The following is a 17,692-nucleotide window of genomic DNA, read 5'->3' as shown; positions in this document are numbered from 1 at the left end:
ATACAAAATGACTCAAGGAAAAAGTCCACCATGACCAGGAACAGAAGTATGCTTATTATTTCACAGTAACATCAAGACAGCTCTCAACATTATCTTGGTGATGCTTCATCTACCATGGTCTGATAAATCTGCCCACAAAATCTTTCATACCATACCACTGATTAAAGCCAGATGCATGGTGTAGGGAGGGGAAGGGGAAGAATGATGGCAACAGAGGAAGGACAACCATCACCACCCAAAAGCAGCATAAAAGTTTAAGAAAACAACAGATCTCACTCAAAAGTTGTTTAGAACAGTTGTAAGAACACTACCTAACTGTTACGAAACCATACCAAAGACAAAAAATAAAGGTTGTTTTTTGTTTAAGAATACTGATGGAGCAAGTTACATACAGCAGCATCCCTTTCTTACAGATATTGGCCAAAAACTTACACACAAATACCAGGCCAAAGCAGAAAGTTACCTTCCAAAAGTAAAGTGTCAACAACCAGCATTTATCTTCTATTTAGTATGTTTGTAGTAGTGGAGTTTTACAGCTTGTCAGAGCTACCAAATTACACCTCAGCTTGTTAGTCAGCAGTATCTTTCTTTGATAAACAAACACTTCACTGAGTTGAAATGCAGAAATATTTATTTTGGTTTCCTTCATTGGTTTTGAAAATTGTTTTGGTTTTATAAAACATAGAAATAGCCAACACTAAGCAAACATTTGAATTCCAATGTAACAAACTACTGCTCTAACAGTTGACTTGGATTTGTGTACCTTAATTGCACACATGTATGAAATTATGCTACAGAGTAGTGCATTACAATCACACACAAATCTTAGTGCAAACCTTGTTGTGCTTGTATTTTACATATATCCATGTTTTCAAAAAACAGCAATGAATACTAATGCAAAACCAACTCTGTTAAGGATAGCAAAAGACTTATGCTGTAATAAGGCTTATTTCTGCTGATTTCTCAAACAAAAGGTAACAGTTACTTTGTAATTTATCTGGGAATTAGGTTTTTATCCTTGAACGAACACCTCTCCCACGCCACACACTTCTGTTGGCATATTTAAATACTTCCACTTGCTGCAAAGCATCAGGCAAAAACATTTACCTGACCTATTTTGCTATTCAGTGAAATACACTCAGTGGCTCATACATAAAGCACAGAAAACTGGGAGGTTACATCAGAAGCTCTTCTGCTTATAGAGGACCTGGCACATTTTAAAAATGCATTTTAAATACATGTTCATTACAGGGAAACAAGTGGCTAGTGCAGTGTTTACCTGACTTGTTAGCATAGCCCAGCCTCCTGAATGGTTTTGTTTTTAGGTCTCTAGTGTTCTTGCCAGAGTTAGGATCTGTTCATTTACAGGGCTGGCATTACTCTGGATTTGTGTTAAGTGTAGCAAAGGCTACACTTGCTGAATTAACTGCATCCACACTTTCTGTGTAAAACCACCATATGCAGACTTACTCTGAGGAATTTTATTCAGTCTCCTTTTGTGTGGAGTTCTGACTTCTACCTTGTAAAAGTACACCTCAGAACTGGCTGCAGATACAGAAGGGAGAAAACCACTCAGATGCCTTGCCCCTGTTAATATTAGGACTAATGCCAGATGTGATACCAGCTATACAACAGCAGAGGTTTTTTTGGTGGCTTTTTTTTTTAACAGATTATGTAATCCTTCTGAAGATGCAAGATACTTAGAGGCATTTTCAAACCTGCCAAATCCTTTGTGGAATTGACAACTGCAAAATACACTGCAGACAGCAAACATGCTGGCAATAAGAAAACCTTAGCTCCTTGGTGAAGGAAAGTCCCATTTTTGGCCAAGGAAGTCTTAAATAACTTACATATATTTTCCATTTATAGTTAAGGCTCTTTTTGGAAATTGTAGGTCACCATAAAAACAGTATGCAACACAACTTGACAGTAAGGCAGTGTTCCATTTCTTCGATGTTCCTATGGCAAGTACCCATTTTTGTACAAGTTAATGATTGCACAGTTTCCTTCCCTATGTTTGCTGTAGTCAAATTACAGATATGAAGGTAAAGAGTAGACATCAGATGTGTGCCACTTTCCTCACTCCATTCTCAGTTACATTTTGGCATTAGCATAGAGTTCATCTATCTGTGACTGGAAATATTTGCGCAGTTCTGGTCTCTTCGCCTTCAGTGTTGGTGTCAGCAGGCCGTTTTCAATGGAAAACATTTCAGTGTGCACAGCAATGTCTTTGACCTGGAAAATAAACAGCTGGAAAATAAACACCGCATTCCTTGGACTAGACAAGGCTATTAAAAAGATTGCTCAGACATCATAACAAAGCCCATCACTTTAAAGATTTTTCCAGATGCAAATTAAAACCACTTTCTGTAGAGTCATATTATATTGGTATTGAGAAGCTTAAAGAATTAGGTGTTCAGCTCTCATTAGCATCTTACCTGTTCAAATGACTTCAAACCAGATTCTTTCCCAATCCTCACCATGTCTTCCAGAATGTGTTTTTTGAGGTCCTGTGGATACAGGAATACACTGTATAGTTTGAAACAGTTGATGCAGAACAGCTAACTGTTCAGTTAGATATGACTCACCTTGTTTTTGCATAGCTCTTCATATGAGCCTTCAAAGCCCTTTTTCTTGGCCCAGTTGCACAAAGTCTCAGGATCAGGTACCACAATAGCTACTAAGAAGGCCTAAAAAGGAATTTTTGTCAAGCTTTTTTTTTTCTTTTTAAAGTCAAGACTTAGTACCTACACATTTATTATTAGTCAGTGTTAGGTTTTGGACAGCAGTTCCGATCCTGCTGTAAAGTCAGCAGCTTTCTGCTACTTGAATACAGGAGTGCAGTTCAGAAGCTTGCACTTAAGACAATTACTCTTGTTAAGACCCACATTTCAATTTACACTTGCAAAACCCCAGACATCTTGGCTTTTTTTAATTTTCCCTGTACCCTGTTAGCAAGCAACTTATGTACAGTCATTAATACTCAGTTAAATTAATCCAGCTCTACTACCTGGTCTGAAACTAAGTCCAGAACCATGTACAGTCATTAATACTCAGTTAAATTAATCCAGCTCTACTACCTGGTCTGAAACTAAGTCCAGAAACATGTTATAACTGCTGGAGTTGAAAGTGCATTCAGAACCAAAATGTTAATGTTAAAAAAAATTTAAGACTTCAGTCCCAAAGTTTGGGGTGGGGGGAAGGAGGAAAGGAAAACTCTTTTCTGCAGTCTCCTCTTGCATTCATTTTTAAAATAACCTGAAGAATGCTTACCTGCAAACTCTCTCCATGGACAAACACTTGAGCAAGTGCTTCACATCTCAGATACACATTTTCTATTTTCTCTGGTGCTACGTACTCTCCCTGGGCTAGTTTAAATATGTGTTTTTTCCGGTCAACGATCTTCAATGTACCATTCTGTTGACAGAAATACCTTCCACTCAGAAGAGACACTTCAAGTGAAAAAAACAATCTACACAGCTTAAGCTTGCCGCACTAGATTATGTAATGTACCTTAAGTACAGTAAAATAGTGCTAGAGCCAGAGTACTTCTAACAGTAGTTTGACAGAAGACAGACTCTGCACCCATCTAACCTAAACTAGGGAAAGCCTCAGGATTGGCAATGCCAATACTGTTTTAGCCACAGGCACACAGATTTATGTACAACAGTAATTATCCTCCTAAAAGTACTTGTCTTTCACCTAATTGTGTTTAATACCAAATATTTTCTATTTTATTTGTTAAACTACTGCTAATAACTGCAGAAGTACATTTCAGCTATATAAGTTAACTTACTGGTAGCCATTTCCCAATATCTCCTGTATGAAGCCAGCCATCTTTGTCCAGAGCTTCTGCTGTTTTTTCTGGATCTTTCAAATAGCCACGAAATACATTTGGCCCTTTCACACACACCTGAAAACAGCCATTTGTTAATTTATGCTACTATGAAGAGAAGTTAACAAATCCTATTTGCAATGAATGCTTTCTCCAATGGTTCTCAATAACCCCCACTAAAAAAGACAAGATGAAGTTTATGCATTAGTACAGAAATATCTACTCAAGGTTTTTGAAAACTTAACATTTTCCATTGGTATGAAGTATAATAAGAAGTAATTGGAAGCATCTGTTCTCTTCCAGTCTAGCAGCAGTGTTCCTACCTGCTATTTGAATACTCTGAATTTATCAGAGGAAACTTATTTTTGTTTATCTGAAGAAATTCTGCTGGATCCAGAATTCTGCTGATGCCCTCAACCTGGCAATGTGTTTGTTTCAGCGTTGGTAAGCAGCAGGGGCATTGTGCTAAAACTAGTGATGAGAAAGCTGTATATCAAGCAATCACGTCTTTGCTGTCCAAAAGTAAGCCTGTCAATACCTTAGGGCTTAGAGCACTCAAGACTTCTCTATAAAGGAAACCTGCAATTTCTTTAAATTGAATGTTGTCTGGATTTGTGTACCACGTAGAAAACTAAGAACAACTTCTACGGATATAACTGGATGCATGGGCATTATTAGGATCAAAAGACATGCTTACAAGGTATGAGAAGAGGACCAACAAGGTTAAAGGTTTATAGGTGAAGAGGTTGCCAGAAAATCAGGTCAGACCTTACAAGCTAAATTAAAACAATTAGTAGAGTATCTGTCAGTAAGAGAACACAGAAGAGTAAAGCAACTAGGCAGGAACATGGAGTAGAGCCTGAAGTATCCAGAGATGATCCCAGATTGAAGTATTTTCTTCTCAATATAACACCCAAGGTTGTGTAAGTTTTCTTCGGTGGGGTGAGGGGGGGGCCACAGGACAGGACTCTTGTTATTTAAGGATCAACAGGACAATAAAATACCTCCTTAGGAATGAGGACAGAGAGATTAGCAAGATAAACAAGATCTAAGCAAAACTTAAAGATGTCCACTGCACACAATTGTTGGGGAATCAGGAGTCCAAAAACCCTGAAAGTTCTACACAGGAGTCCCCAGAAGCAATAAAGGATTCAAACCATCACACCAGCGTGGGAGTGGCTTGGCATGCGTGGACAGCAGGAGACAATAAGAAGGGTCTGGTCTGGGCAATAGTATCAAGACTCTAGAACAAGTCTAGAAGAATGGGATAGAAAATCCAGTTTTAAGTTAAGGCCAAATGGATAATAAATATCAATAGGGGCTGATAAAATACTAGGCCAACTATTAGTCTAGGGGATCAGTACAATTATAAAATGGGCAAGGAACTGGCTAAAGAATCTTCAGGCACTAATATAAGTTCTCAGACTAGAAGAAATTACTAACATAGTTCAGAGACCAATTCTTGAAAGAACTCATCCCAAATATTTTCAGTGCTTACCTCAGCATAAAAACATAGGCATGCTGGTGAACTACAATACAATGAACAGGAGATGTTGTCAGTAGGAGGGAAGTCAGAATGTTAGTGAGGGTTCTGATGACCTTGTAGAGACAGTACCAAACTCACGACCAAACTAAGGTCGTGTTTTAAGAACCAAGTAATTTCTGCTATAAAACAGAGCTTATCTGGAAGGATACGAGTAGAAGAGAACTCTAGATGCCCCAGTCAAACCAAAGGCTGACTGATCAAACGTTTAATTTTTCATTGTTCCTACAATCACAGGATGTCAGTAGGTGACAGCTTTTCCCAGTACAGACGGCAAACCATTTATCTGTATCCTGCTAACTGGCACTAAGACCTCATTTGCACATGAGCATATGTAATTCTATTCACAAATTTATCCTTCTTGAACATGGATAACTGGCAAAAGTGAAAAAGCAAAGCTGACAGAACAGAGAATATTGAAAGCTTACTCTCAAAAAGGAGGACTAGGAGTGTTTAATCCAGCTAAAGAACAGACAGACAATGAATAGGAAGATCTATTTTAGGCAAAGGAGAGCCAGTTCTATAGCTATGGGCTTCAGTTCTGTGAAACAAGTTAACAACACTTGTTAAATTCAGAATAGTTCACACTGAGGAAGTTAAGACTGAAAGACTAAGACAGTACCTGGTATATTAAGGGGCTACCATATTTATTCAAGTCCAAAGTAACTCCTAATGCAGCAAGCTTTCACAGTAAGCACAAGCAAAACATTTTTCTAGAAGTTTCATAAAAAACTACTTAACTGTTTCTCATTATGACAATTTATACCTAGTTCCTCTAGCAGACCAAGCTTTAAAAGCATATTTAAAGTGAAGCAAAAATTGCTGATGAAGACTAAACATGGGGTCATATGCAAGACAGGAAAGAATCTTGACATTGCCCTCCACTTGCTAACAGTTTCCCACCACCAAGCCTAACTAAATCCTTAAGTATTTCTGGGAATTAAAGCCCAATGATTTGTCTCTAGTCTGATAAAAATTGCAACCAAAACAAATAAAGATTATATAGTTTGCAGTCACAAATTAGTTACTTGCTTTAGCTACTTTTTATTTATCCATTTCTCACCCCCAACTGCTCCCAAGGCATCTCAAATGCATATGAAAAAAGCAAACTAACTGTTGTGTCTAAGGGGTTTGGGGGGGGGGGAAAAAATCACTACATGGACATCTGTTCAAAGTCTATACACAAAATTCAAGCCGTGTAGTTTACTTGGGAAAAAATATTGAAAAAGACAGCATATAGCATTACATACAGAGCTGACTCCTCAAAGTGCAATTTGTAAAACATACACGTTCAATTTGTGCAGGCTGCAGAAAAAAACTTAAGAATGTGCAGGCAGTTGTCACAAGTCATTAGCAGCCTTCATGGCATTTTATCTCCATTCCTCTTAATGGTGTTCCAGCCACTTTAAATTACCTTATCATCTCACACATCACAAGCTGGGTAACAAGCTACATGCATCAGCTGTTCTCCAGCACTTGGCAGTGGGGGTAGGGGAGGAAGCCCTCTGCTAGCATTTTACTGAAGGATAAATGCAGTATGAGATACCTAGCATCTCAGCTATCCCACAGCTGGAAGATAGCATGTTGGTCATACAACTATAAATACATAGTAATCTGTGATCCCACAGTAAGCTGCTTTTTGTCCTCTCCAATACACTATTTTCTGTTTTGCTTCTGTGAATCATTAGCTGTCATTGCCTGCAGGCAAAGCAGGCATCTTTGATTTTAGGTAGCAAGCCATGTTTAGCACTTTTACTAAAACTTGGACAGTTACTTGTTATTTCAGGAACAAAAAACATTTTCCAAGATTTCATAAGAGGCTCATCTTGACCTTTTGAAATTACTTACCTCACCCTCACCTTTGGCAGCCAAGTAATTCATTTCTTGCACATCAACAAGCTTGATGATATTGCATGGCATGGGTGCTCCAACATGACCTATTAAATACAGTAACACTTCAATAGCCTGAACTGCTTTTTAGTCAGGTTCATAAAACAATAAGCTGGTTACATGCGTAAGTAAAAGAGATGGAAAACTGATTTCTGGTAATCTGCTACACCAATACTAGTACAGTAATAGCTTAAATTTGCTGGGACTGAAACATTAAATTCTCAGATATCCCTAGAATGTTATAAACTGAACCATGTACTCAGGCTTGCTTTTTCTTATAATCAGGATCCTCACTCTATGGACGCACTCTGTGGACATAAGTAGCAAAAGTCCCACTATAGTTTCAATTATCAGTATTATTTCAGTTAGGGAGCTGGAGATATAGCAGCTGAAAGTGCAGACTGTTTGTTCCAACACCAAAATGCCATTTAAGTTTCCAGCACTGTGTTTATACACAGTAGGTTCGTATTCGGTAAGAGTTAGAAGGGTTGATACCATGACTTCCCCTCTCCTAAATCCACTTCAGCTTACAAGGACAAAGCCTATTAAAAGTTTGGATTACTGAACATTCCTAGCTATTTAGTGGTAGAAACTTTGAGGGTTCCCTTCAAAACTTTACTTCACTTTAAGAAAAACAGAATCTTATGCTTCATGATAGGTGTACTGAAGACTAAACAGTGTTATCAGGGACCTCTATAGCATCCTGAAATTTAACAGACAGACCATTAAACACCATACCTGCCGTCCAGTCTCCAGGCAGTGACAGTGAGCATCCAGCTGTGCATTCAGTCTGTCCATAACCTTCATAGAACTAGGACGTGAAACCAAAAGATTATTTAAAATTCTTACTTTTCAACATAGTTTCTTATTAAAATGAAGTTAATATTTTGCTTCTTTTTCTAGTGTTTAAATTTGAGTTTAGCAAAAACCCCAGCATCTTCTAAAAAGAATATCACTATATCAGAATTTCATCACAATACACAATTTTAAGTGCTAATATTCTACCTTCAGTTCCAATATTTACTCAGAGTTTCACTCAATTTCACATGCTATGTGACACCTGTATAGATCAAAACAGAAAGCAACAGAGGAAGCAAGAGGAAGAAACTAAGAACAGTGGCACTAGCAATGACTTCATTCACATCATTTAAGGACAGGTTTATCTAAAACAGCTAGGAATGGAATCCCTATGCCACATCACAGCTCTGTGATTATTATATACAAGACAGGCTTCCCTTTTCTGTGCAGAATGCATTATTACACCAGCACACTGCTGAAGAACTTCAAGAAGTCACAGAAGCCTCACATTTCAGAGTGTTTTCTGTCCTTGAAATTTATTTCAACACATTTTCTCCATCCTGTGCCATTGTTATTCAGATTTTACCTCAAAAAGCATATACTTTGAAGAGGCTCTGAAGATAAATGTGATGTGTGCAATCTGATTCTCCCCAGTCTCATCTTCAAAGCAACAACACTACAATATCATCACGTTGACTAGATTCTCTACAGTAGTTATGAATACTTCTGTAAGCAAGGCAAGTCCCAGAAACTTAATCCAAGAACATTAATTATTGCTTACAGCAGCCCCCAAAAATCTTTCCCTTAAGACAGTTCAGCTGGTTACTTCAGTTATAATAAAGACTTTGGGATGAATACAGAAGTCTCAGGGGTCAGAGAGAAACTCCGGAAAGGAGTATGCACTTGTGTAGTCTCCAAGAAGAATGCCAGAAAGAGTTAACCATATAGTCAGACTACTAGAAATGCTCCAATATCAAAGCTGGAATGAGGTACTAAAGTCTTTATGGTTTAGGATTAAGGCCAGGAAACTCACCTGACAGCCAAGAGCTGTTCTCAGGAAGGTCAGTACACTTGCAGATACAGGTGCTGCTCCTGTGATCATGAGCCTTACTTTTCCTCCCAAACTTGCCTACAACAGACACAAGATACTGTGGACACCAAAAGCATTTTAGAGAAGTTTCCAGAGTCTTTTTCCATCCCACCCTCAGCCACTGTTCACCTACAGTGCCACCCACAAATGTTAGAGAATAAAAACATTACAAGAAAGATAGCTTGCAATAGGAGACTAAACTTGAATCTCATTAATGGCTGGAAGAAAAGGTATCTCAAACATACAGTATCTACAAAGACTATGCTGTAGTGTCACTGCAATGCACACTCAGCCAAAAGTCTAGAAGAACTTAAGCATGACCTTACAGCAATGACTATTTTTAACTGCCTTCTGTCATCTTCTCATACATCCTGAATGCTATAAAAAGCAGCCATAGGGGCATGTTGTACAACCAAGGTTAGGGCCATAGCAAGTGAGTGCCAGATACAATAGCAGACATAACTTACTAGTGACCACAAGTAAGGAGACAGTAGTGGCACTAAGTCACATTTAGCATTCCTCCTTCAGAAGGACAGTGTTTGCTTTCAAAGTGGTAAGAGAGAAGCACCAGACTGTTTTAGAGAAGCCTCCCTAATACAGTTAGCTGATAATATTAGAACAAAGGGAATTGAAAAATGAAGTCAGAAATAATACAGTTTTTTTTATTCTTAGTAGCCAGGTAGTCTTCAATCAGTGATGAAAGCCATACCAGATTATAACCGTTCATATGAAATTCAGCAATTGCAAAATGATGCCTATGAACTAGCAAGTAGATAGGATATATAGTGATGCTTCACACTTCCAGTATTGAAAACACATGTCAAACTGCTGTTCTGTAACACAGTAAGCACATTTGGAGCTCTGTTCTCAAAATAATCATGAGCAAATAACATAATAAAAAAGTTCCAATATCCACCATATAAAGACTCTTAGACTTGGAGGCTTTCAAGCATACCTGTATTTTACGGAAGATGACTTTATCCCAGAAACTGTTATTTCTAACTATACCACTTCTGAGTTCTGCTTCTTTCCTCTTGGAAGCAAAATCCAGCATCCACCTCTTTAATGAAGTATCTGCCTGCCCAAAAATCTATAAAGAAAAATGATCTGTGGTTAGAAGCCCCACAGACTACCATTCCATTTCTTACGGACGCATGCATAGAGACACTTAACAGTGAAAACCAAATAAATTAAACAAACTTTATTGGTAAGCACTTTAATTCTGGTAAGAAATACTTGTGGATTTTGGTTTAGGCCTTTTTACCTCAGTTCAAGAGATATCCACCAAAATTAGCACTTAACTAATTCTTGTCTCCCATCCAACTGTGTGATGCTTTTTCAATGTATAGTTTCTTCACTAAAAATGTATGAATAAAAGTGGATGTTTTACTTTCCTATCCCAGTTGGATCAAAAGCTGAATTAAGTATAATCCCCAGCATATTCTAAAAAGCACACCATCATAATATGTAAAGTAACCAATTTTTCCGAGGAGATGCAGGTCCCTTCAGAAATACCAGAGAGATCTGTCTTGCATATATGAACTTGCTTTTTAGATCACTTTTCAAAGGCTCCTTCTGGTGGTTCTCAACAAGTCAGAGCAGACTCAACAGCAGACCACAGATTAGTATATTCACTTGGAAAGGCACAAACCCAGCAGCTCTTCAGCACTAGGCCCCCCCAATTTCCCACCTATCTTCACATGCTAGGTTACTGCAAGGCTGGGTGAGGTTGAAAACAGTGCCATAGAAGTGTGAAAGCCTCAGGGCACCAGAGTCAACAAGCAATATGACATCATGAAAGAAGAGAGTCCCAAGCTTTGGCTCTTTCTCAAACGCCAGTGTAGAATGCATAAGCAGAATGAAGGGCTAAGTTTTAAGCACTCCAGGCAGGGCTTAGAATTTCCCTCTAAATGTATCAGAGTTTCAATATTCGTTCCTCGGGGCCAAACAGAACCTTGTATTACTTGCTGTTCCTCTAGCCTCATGATTAGAGCAATGTCCTAGCTAAGACAGCATAGACATGTCTGTCATTTCTTTAGCAGTCACAGGACTTCTTGTTGTATCCTTCAACTCCTCTAGCTGTATCCTAAGAGTCAGTCATCCACATGCAAAAGGATGATTTAAAATTTTAAGTTCAAGAAAGAGTCTACTTCTGAATTCCATCTCAGATGACCCTCAGCAGGCAAGCAGCAAGTACAGGAGAGACTTAGACTGCTGATACACCCTCTCCCCAGCACTCTGGACTGGCTGGTTTATAGTTCTCCCTGCTAGAACATGCTGGCTGCTGCATAGGAAACTTGTATGTGTCCGTGCAAACATAGGCAAACACCTGACCTCGGTTTGCAAATTCCACTGCATGAGTCAGATGCTAAAAGCATGGCATGCAGATGCTAAGCCTCATGTTCATGTTGTAGACTGGACTTAAATAACTTGCTCAGAGCAAAACATTAAGTCATTAATCAAGCTAGAGAGAACCAAGTTTCCTAGTCAGGCTTTTCAACACTAGTATTTGCTGCCTGAAAGTGTTTAAATACAACCAGTACTAATCCCTGCACTTTTAGCGAGAGATACACCAATTCATTAGCATGCCAATTTAACATCCCAGAGCACAACAGTTTCTCCTACCATGTCAGCAGACTTCATGAAGTCTTAAAACCCTGTGCAGGTCTAGACTCATGCCTGTAGACTTACCTTGTCAAACATTCTGTTTAACAGTCTTGGTACTACAGGAAATACAGTTGGCTGCAGTGTTTTTAGATCATCCATAAGTAGTCTAATATCCCCTTGAAAGAATCCTATCCGACCTCCATGGCACAGAACCACACACTGTTAAGAAAAAAATAAAAAAATCTGAAAACACAGCATGTATAATGTGTTCTAGCTATATGTGTATGACAATTCTATGCAGAGTGGACAGTGCAGTACCCATCTTAAATCCTCTCAGCTTCTGGACTAGTTCTGCAGCATTCTCAGACTATAGGATGGGACTGGAAAGATCAAGTAGCAAGACATGCCTGGTGTACACAGGCATGACTGATAGAATGAGATATAGCACAAAAGCCCCTATCCAAAAAGCTGCAGTTGGCCAAATAAGGCAATGCCAGCAACTCAGAGGCAGCAAGAGACTGAAAAGCAGAACTTATTTTAAATATTTATCAGACTTATTTAAAAATACTAGAACTTTGTTCCCTGCTATATACTAAAAGCATCAGCACATGCTATGTACTGGTCAAGCAGGGATTTCTGCCTCATGCTACTTTCTTTTCATTCTCTTGCTCTGGTTTTTCTTCCTGTTTCATAAGACTGATGCAAGCAGATTTGTTGTTAGGTGATCAAGATGCTCTTTAGAAGATTCTAGCAGAGTCACTGATTATTTTTGCATCACTTCAGACCTACACCAAGGAAGGCAGACTTAATCCTGTTGTGTTCTATATTCTCCATGTTAAGAGTCTAGAAGATCCACCCCCTGCACCTATACATCCCTTTTCTTCCTATTTTGTTTGGGCTTTTTTTACTAACATCCCTACTCGTGTTTCTCTATACCTACTAGTTTTTGTTTCTTCTGCTTCTTCTGTAACACCTCTTCCTTCATTCCCTGCCATCAATTCTCATCTTTCCTGCACACGAGACATGCTAAAGTGCCACTTTTCACCTTCACCTGTGCTTTGCCACCATGGGCTAAAAAGCTGCAAATGCATCAGTCCAGATGGAGTGAGCAGCAACAGCCTTTGCTAGGTGGGGACACATTTGTCCTGTCAAGTTCACTGATCCTCTAGCTTCCTTAGGAAGCCAAAAATCAAACATGAATTTTACAACAGAGGCAGACTCTAAAGACTGCTTTTCACAAAACCTGTGTTCATATCTACCCCAAACAGTAACAAATGTTTTCTTCTTTCTACCAAAGGTGTCCTTGCTTTATCTCCTTATGTAAACATACAGGTAAACACCTACTTCGTAGAGACCTCAAACAGCAGAGGAATACTGAGATCCAAACACTTTCTTCTCGTTTTATGCTTTAGAACACAAGTTCCTGTCCTGTTTCTACTGCATGATCAAGAGCAGAGCAGTTACCTATAGAGCTTGCACCTTCTGGTGCAAGGCAGGCAGCAGTAAAACAGACACTGAAGTATGACTGGTATCCAGGTTACCCAAAAAGAGCGTGCTGAAAAGCCTAAGGGCACCTGTATGCCTCAGTTAAGCTCTATTCCCAATCTTCATAACATACAGACACATATGCATATACACATTTTATCTATGCATACATACACACACATTTTGGTAGAAAGCTCAGTATTCCTAACTGAAATCACAGGACAATTTCTGGCTCCATGTGCCTTTTCACACTTGCATGGAGGATGTTTATTTCCCTACATGAATTGGGACATGACTACCTTCAACACACATATTTGTAATCTCACTTAAGGGAGGTGTTAATTCAACTTCCATAAGTACAGTAATGAAACACCTGTGCCTCTACTATATATAAGGAGTTTGAGGAAATTGCATCCTTTCCATAATGCATACCACCTAACTATGGGCTCAGAGGTCCTTAAGACTGCAGTATTCAGACAACCTGAGCCCCCTCTCATCGTCAAAAATGAAGTACCAGGTTTTGCTATATGGTAAAACAAGCTGAGAGAGCGCTTCAAAGTTTGTCATTAAATGGCATTAAAAGCCATTTTCCTTTCCTAAAAGAGAACTCCACTGAAACAAAATCCCTCCCTTTTTATTGAAGTTTCTTGGAAGCAATGGTAATTTTAACCAACTTGAAGTTAGTTTTGTGTAAGCAAGCAGGATGCCACATTATAAAATAAATTTTTAAAGTTTGCAGACTAAAGAACGGCATGGATTTTTAATACTGCACTGATTACATTAGAGGGAATTTCTAGGCAGTGTACATGTGCTAAGGGATTGTCTCATGTTCTAGTAAACCAATTTCTTATCAACCCTAGCTCTAAGGTTAATGTTTATATTTTGGCATGAAAACCAATTGTCTAGCACTCACTGAATATTGCTTATGGGATATTGTTTTCCTGAACCTTACACCTCAAGCTTTCATATACATGTGCAAGAGTCAAAAAGGAATAGCATGTATCACTGGGATTCAAAAGACATGCATTCTGTAAGAAAAGCAAGCTTCTCAATAGTTCAGTACAACTTGAGCTTACCTCAACAAGTCTCTCAAACATATGAGCCAAGGGCAGGAATGATATCAGAACGTCATCAGAGGAAGGCATAAATGTTTTCTGAAAGTGTTAGTAAAGTTTAAATTTAATTCTCATTGATTCTTTATTTTGCCTAAGTTAAACAAAACAATGAAATCTAATGTCTAAACTCTAGAGCACAGCCTTGTTTCAATTCTGTTTGTAATGAAGCTGCATTGCCTTTCTTTCATTAAAAATATTACAGCAATGACTTCTAGCATGAGTAAACACACACTGCGGAAATGATCTCTTAGAGTTGAGTACAGTGACCAGATTATTACAACTTATCATTCATATGACTATGAATAGAAACAAATTCTGAGAGACCATAGAAAGTTCCATTATATACATTGGGAGGGGGAACCAAAAAAGGTTAAAGTAGCATGCCTTAGGGGTTTAAAAAAAATACACACTTTCATCTTAGTTCAGAAAGTTTGCTTATCCAATTTCCCATCAGGCTGATATCAAGAGTACCTTACATGATCAAAATGAGACCAGTTGCTTAATTTAAAAACAATTCTATATGCAGAGTACTTGGCAAAATAAGTACAATTGTATTTTTAATTACATCTGTATGTGTTAGAACTTAGAACCATCTTCTTAGCTAGCCTGCAGATGACCTTTAGTAGTCTACTGTAAACTAAAAGTTAACACTGTATCAAGTAAAAATACAGAGTTATGCTTCTTTCTCATTTTTGCAAGGGCTTTCATTATTTTGGGGGTTAAAATAAATTTAGCTCCTTAGTGAAAAAGGTTAGCCTCTGCACAAACCCTCCGATATAGAGCTTGCACTAACGACAAACACTAGCATGGGCAGAGTGCTGTCAAGTTACATTTTCACTTGGATCTTACTAAAAGTTAAGATCAAAGTTAATGAGATTTCAGTGTTGGTTTTACTCCTGAGATTCTTCCCTTCATGAAAATCCACAATGTTAACCTTTGCAGTTTACCTCTGTAGTTTTCACAAAAGCTGAAGCATTGCTGACTATGTTTTGATGAGTGATCATAGCTCCTTTGGGGTTTCCTAAGGAAGAAGCACATCACGATGCAACAGTGAAATTTTTAGATCCTTAAAGTTACCAAGCGGTGGTAAAACTCATCTAATAGCATTTCAATCAATCAGTCCCTTCTTCAATATTAATACCTTTCTTTGTATATCAATTAAACAAAGGCAGAGAACTTGCTAACACACTTTCAAGAATAGCTGGTAACAATTAAGTAGTAAGTTTCTGTTGAAGTCCTCAAATTTCATAAGGAGAGCAAATTCTTCAGTTGTCATGTTTCTTGGATAAGCTTCTCATTCAAAATACAACACTTGAAGACGCAGCTATCAAACCCAGACTAATTTCTGTTCTTATACCTGCTTTAAAAATGTAGCTTGTCATTGGACTTTTGCTCCCTGCCACTGTTGGATACTAACTCATAAGTGTCAAGCATGTGACATCTAGACAGTAGTCTTTCTGTTTTGGTCTTAACAGCAAGGTTGCATAGAGTTAAGGAACAAGTTCGCTAATACAGTACAAAAAAGACTACAGAAGAATTGGAAGTCTGACGCAGAGTCCTTATTATAATGGAGATACAGGTCCAGTACTTATTTCCAAGCCCAAAAATGTAACACCTCCACCACCCAATACAGCAACTCTGTATTGATCAATGGGAAAAAAATAAAAATCAAAGGGAACCTTACCATTAAAACTTCCCCAGCTACTACTTGCCAAAAAGATGCAGCAGCAGGGGAGAGTCTTGAAAAAAGTAGGAGGGCTTCTGAATTAATTTTTGCACATACAGGATAATAAATTCTGCATAATGTAATGAGGTGTACCTGTCGTTCCACTGGTGAAACAGATGACTGCTAGATCTTCTGGCTTTGGAGGCTATGAGAGTTAAGAAACTATTAGTATGTTTAACAAGGAAAAATATTTTCTTGGACAAAACATTGAAATACTAGTGTTACTTTTGAGCTATAGGAGATAGGGAGATTTGCTAATTTGATCTACAGAATGCTATCCAGCTTCAGATTAAGTAACTTCAACTAATTTCCTACTCACCATAGGTTTTTGCCTGTGTGCTCTTCCCAGCTCCTACAGGAAGCAAAGGGGAGAGAGACAGTTTAGACATGAGCACGTAATTTTTTTTGCTTTAAATTTAAATCTTAATTTGCTTTAAAATACTAGACAAACATTACCAAACACCATAGTATTCCATTATTTAGACTGTCTGTTAAAGCCTTTTAACTTAAAAAGGTAACAAAGGCTTTAAAGATGTTTTAAAGATATACAGAATAACTACTGTGTTCTACAAATGCAAAAGCGTTAACTAATCTAAAACTCATAGTTTCTTTTCCAGCTAGTAAACCAGAAGTCACTCACTAGAAGCTCAAGGTTAAGCAGTGTTATGACAAGCCACAGCAGGTAATCAATCCTATACCTCATGCAGAAGGCACATGCCACTGACAACTGTTGAACAGATGAAGCAAGATTGATCTCAGTAAGCACCTCGCATCAACATCACTACTTGTGAGAAGGAAGACAGTTTCCCTGTGAAGGGTCATTTGTGGTTTGTGCTCCTTTTATACTGAAGAGCAGAAAGCATTAGACTATCTCCTACAGAACCTCTTCTCCTTCCTTCTCCCCCCCTTATGATTATTCAGGCTTGACCATTAATGATACCATAGCTCTTTAGGCAGAAGGGAATGGATACCAAGAAGATCCTTTTGTCATCAAGGATATAGTGATTAAGAGGAAAGATTTGAAAGCTGATGTTCAATATTTATGAGCTTTAATGTTTCAAATCAACACTTATTACTGTCATGCCTATTTAAGACTAGAAACAATACTAGCTTAAGGACTGATGCAAGTTAAAATGGACCTCTTGAAGTACAGCTTTGGAAGCACCCTTTGAGGGCAGACACATCAACTTCATCATTGCCTTTACATTCCAAGTACACAACAATAGCACTATGCATTCCTTTACAAGCCCTAGACTTCCTTTAGTATGATGTACCTCTTAGATTACCCAAAGAGGTTTAAGGAAAAAAAAAGAGGAATGTCTGGAAATACAGTTAACATTCCTATACCTGTAAGTTTGCCCTTTTGAAACAGGGCCATTATGCAAAAATTTGCCACTATGAGCTGAAAACAGCATCTGCATTTCAAGTACCACCAGAAGCTCAATACTTCCCTACAGCCTGTTTTGAGTAAGATCTGGTATTTACTGAATATACAGCTAAGATCTCCACAGACTTTTCATCTCCCAGAACTGAGTTATTGAAGAACCATTTATTCACAGCTACTCAGCACTAAGTAACCACAGCATACATACAGATACTAGGC

General features: G+C 38.2%; 1 protein-coding gene across 1 annotated transcript in view; it reads right to left on the bottom strand.

Annotated features, from left to right (window-relative positions):
- Window positions 1-613: 613 nt before the first annotated feature.
- Window positions 614-17,692, bottom strand: part of ACSL1 (acyl-CoA synthetase long chain family member 1) — a 42,169-nt gene continuing 25,090 nt past the window's right edge. The window contains exons 8-21 of the mRNA XM_059818192.1: window positions 16,409-16,441; window positions 16,183-16,234; window positions 15,311-15,384; window positions 14,325-14,402; window positions 11,848-11,982; window positions 10,112-10,246; window positions 9,100-9,195; window positions 8,007-8,079; window positions 7,227-7,315; window positions 3,797-3,913; window positions 3,274-3,417; window positions 2,589-2,690; window positions 2,439-2,510; window positions 614-2,235 (exon numbers count right to left, since the gene is read on the bottom strand). Of these exons, the coding sequence (XP_059674175.1) occupies window positions 2,095-2,235; window positions 2,439-2,510; window positions 2,589-2,690; window positions 3,274-3,417; window positions 3,797-3,913; window positions 7,227-7,315; window positions 8,007-8,079; window positions 9,100-9,195; window positions 10,112-10,246; window positions 11,848-11,982; window positions 14,325-14,402; window positions 15,311-15,384; window positions 16,183-16,234; window positions 16,409-16,441 (1,341 nt within the window). The 3' untranslated portion in view covers window positions 614-2,094. The remainder of the gene's footprint in view (window positions 2,236-2,438; window positions 2,511-2,588; window positions 2,691-3,273; window positions 3,418-3,796; window positions 3,914-7,226; window positions 7,316-8,006; window positions 8,080-9,099; window positions 9,196-10,111; window positions 10,247-11,847; window positions 11,983-14,324; window positions 14,403-15,310; window positions 15,385-16,182; window positions 16,235-16,408; window positions 16,442-17,692) is intronic.

The sequence above is a fragment of the Gavia stellata genome, chromosome 5, assembly GCF_030936135.1.
Source record: "Gavia stellata isolate bGavSte3 chromosome 5, bGavSte3.hap2, whole genome shotgun sequence".
Lineage (NCBI taxonomy): Eukaryota > Metazoa > Chordata > Aves > Gaviiformes > Gaviidae > Gavia > Gavia stellata.
This window is presented reverse-complemented; position numbering and strand designations above follow the sequence as displayed.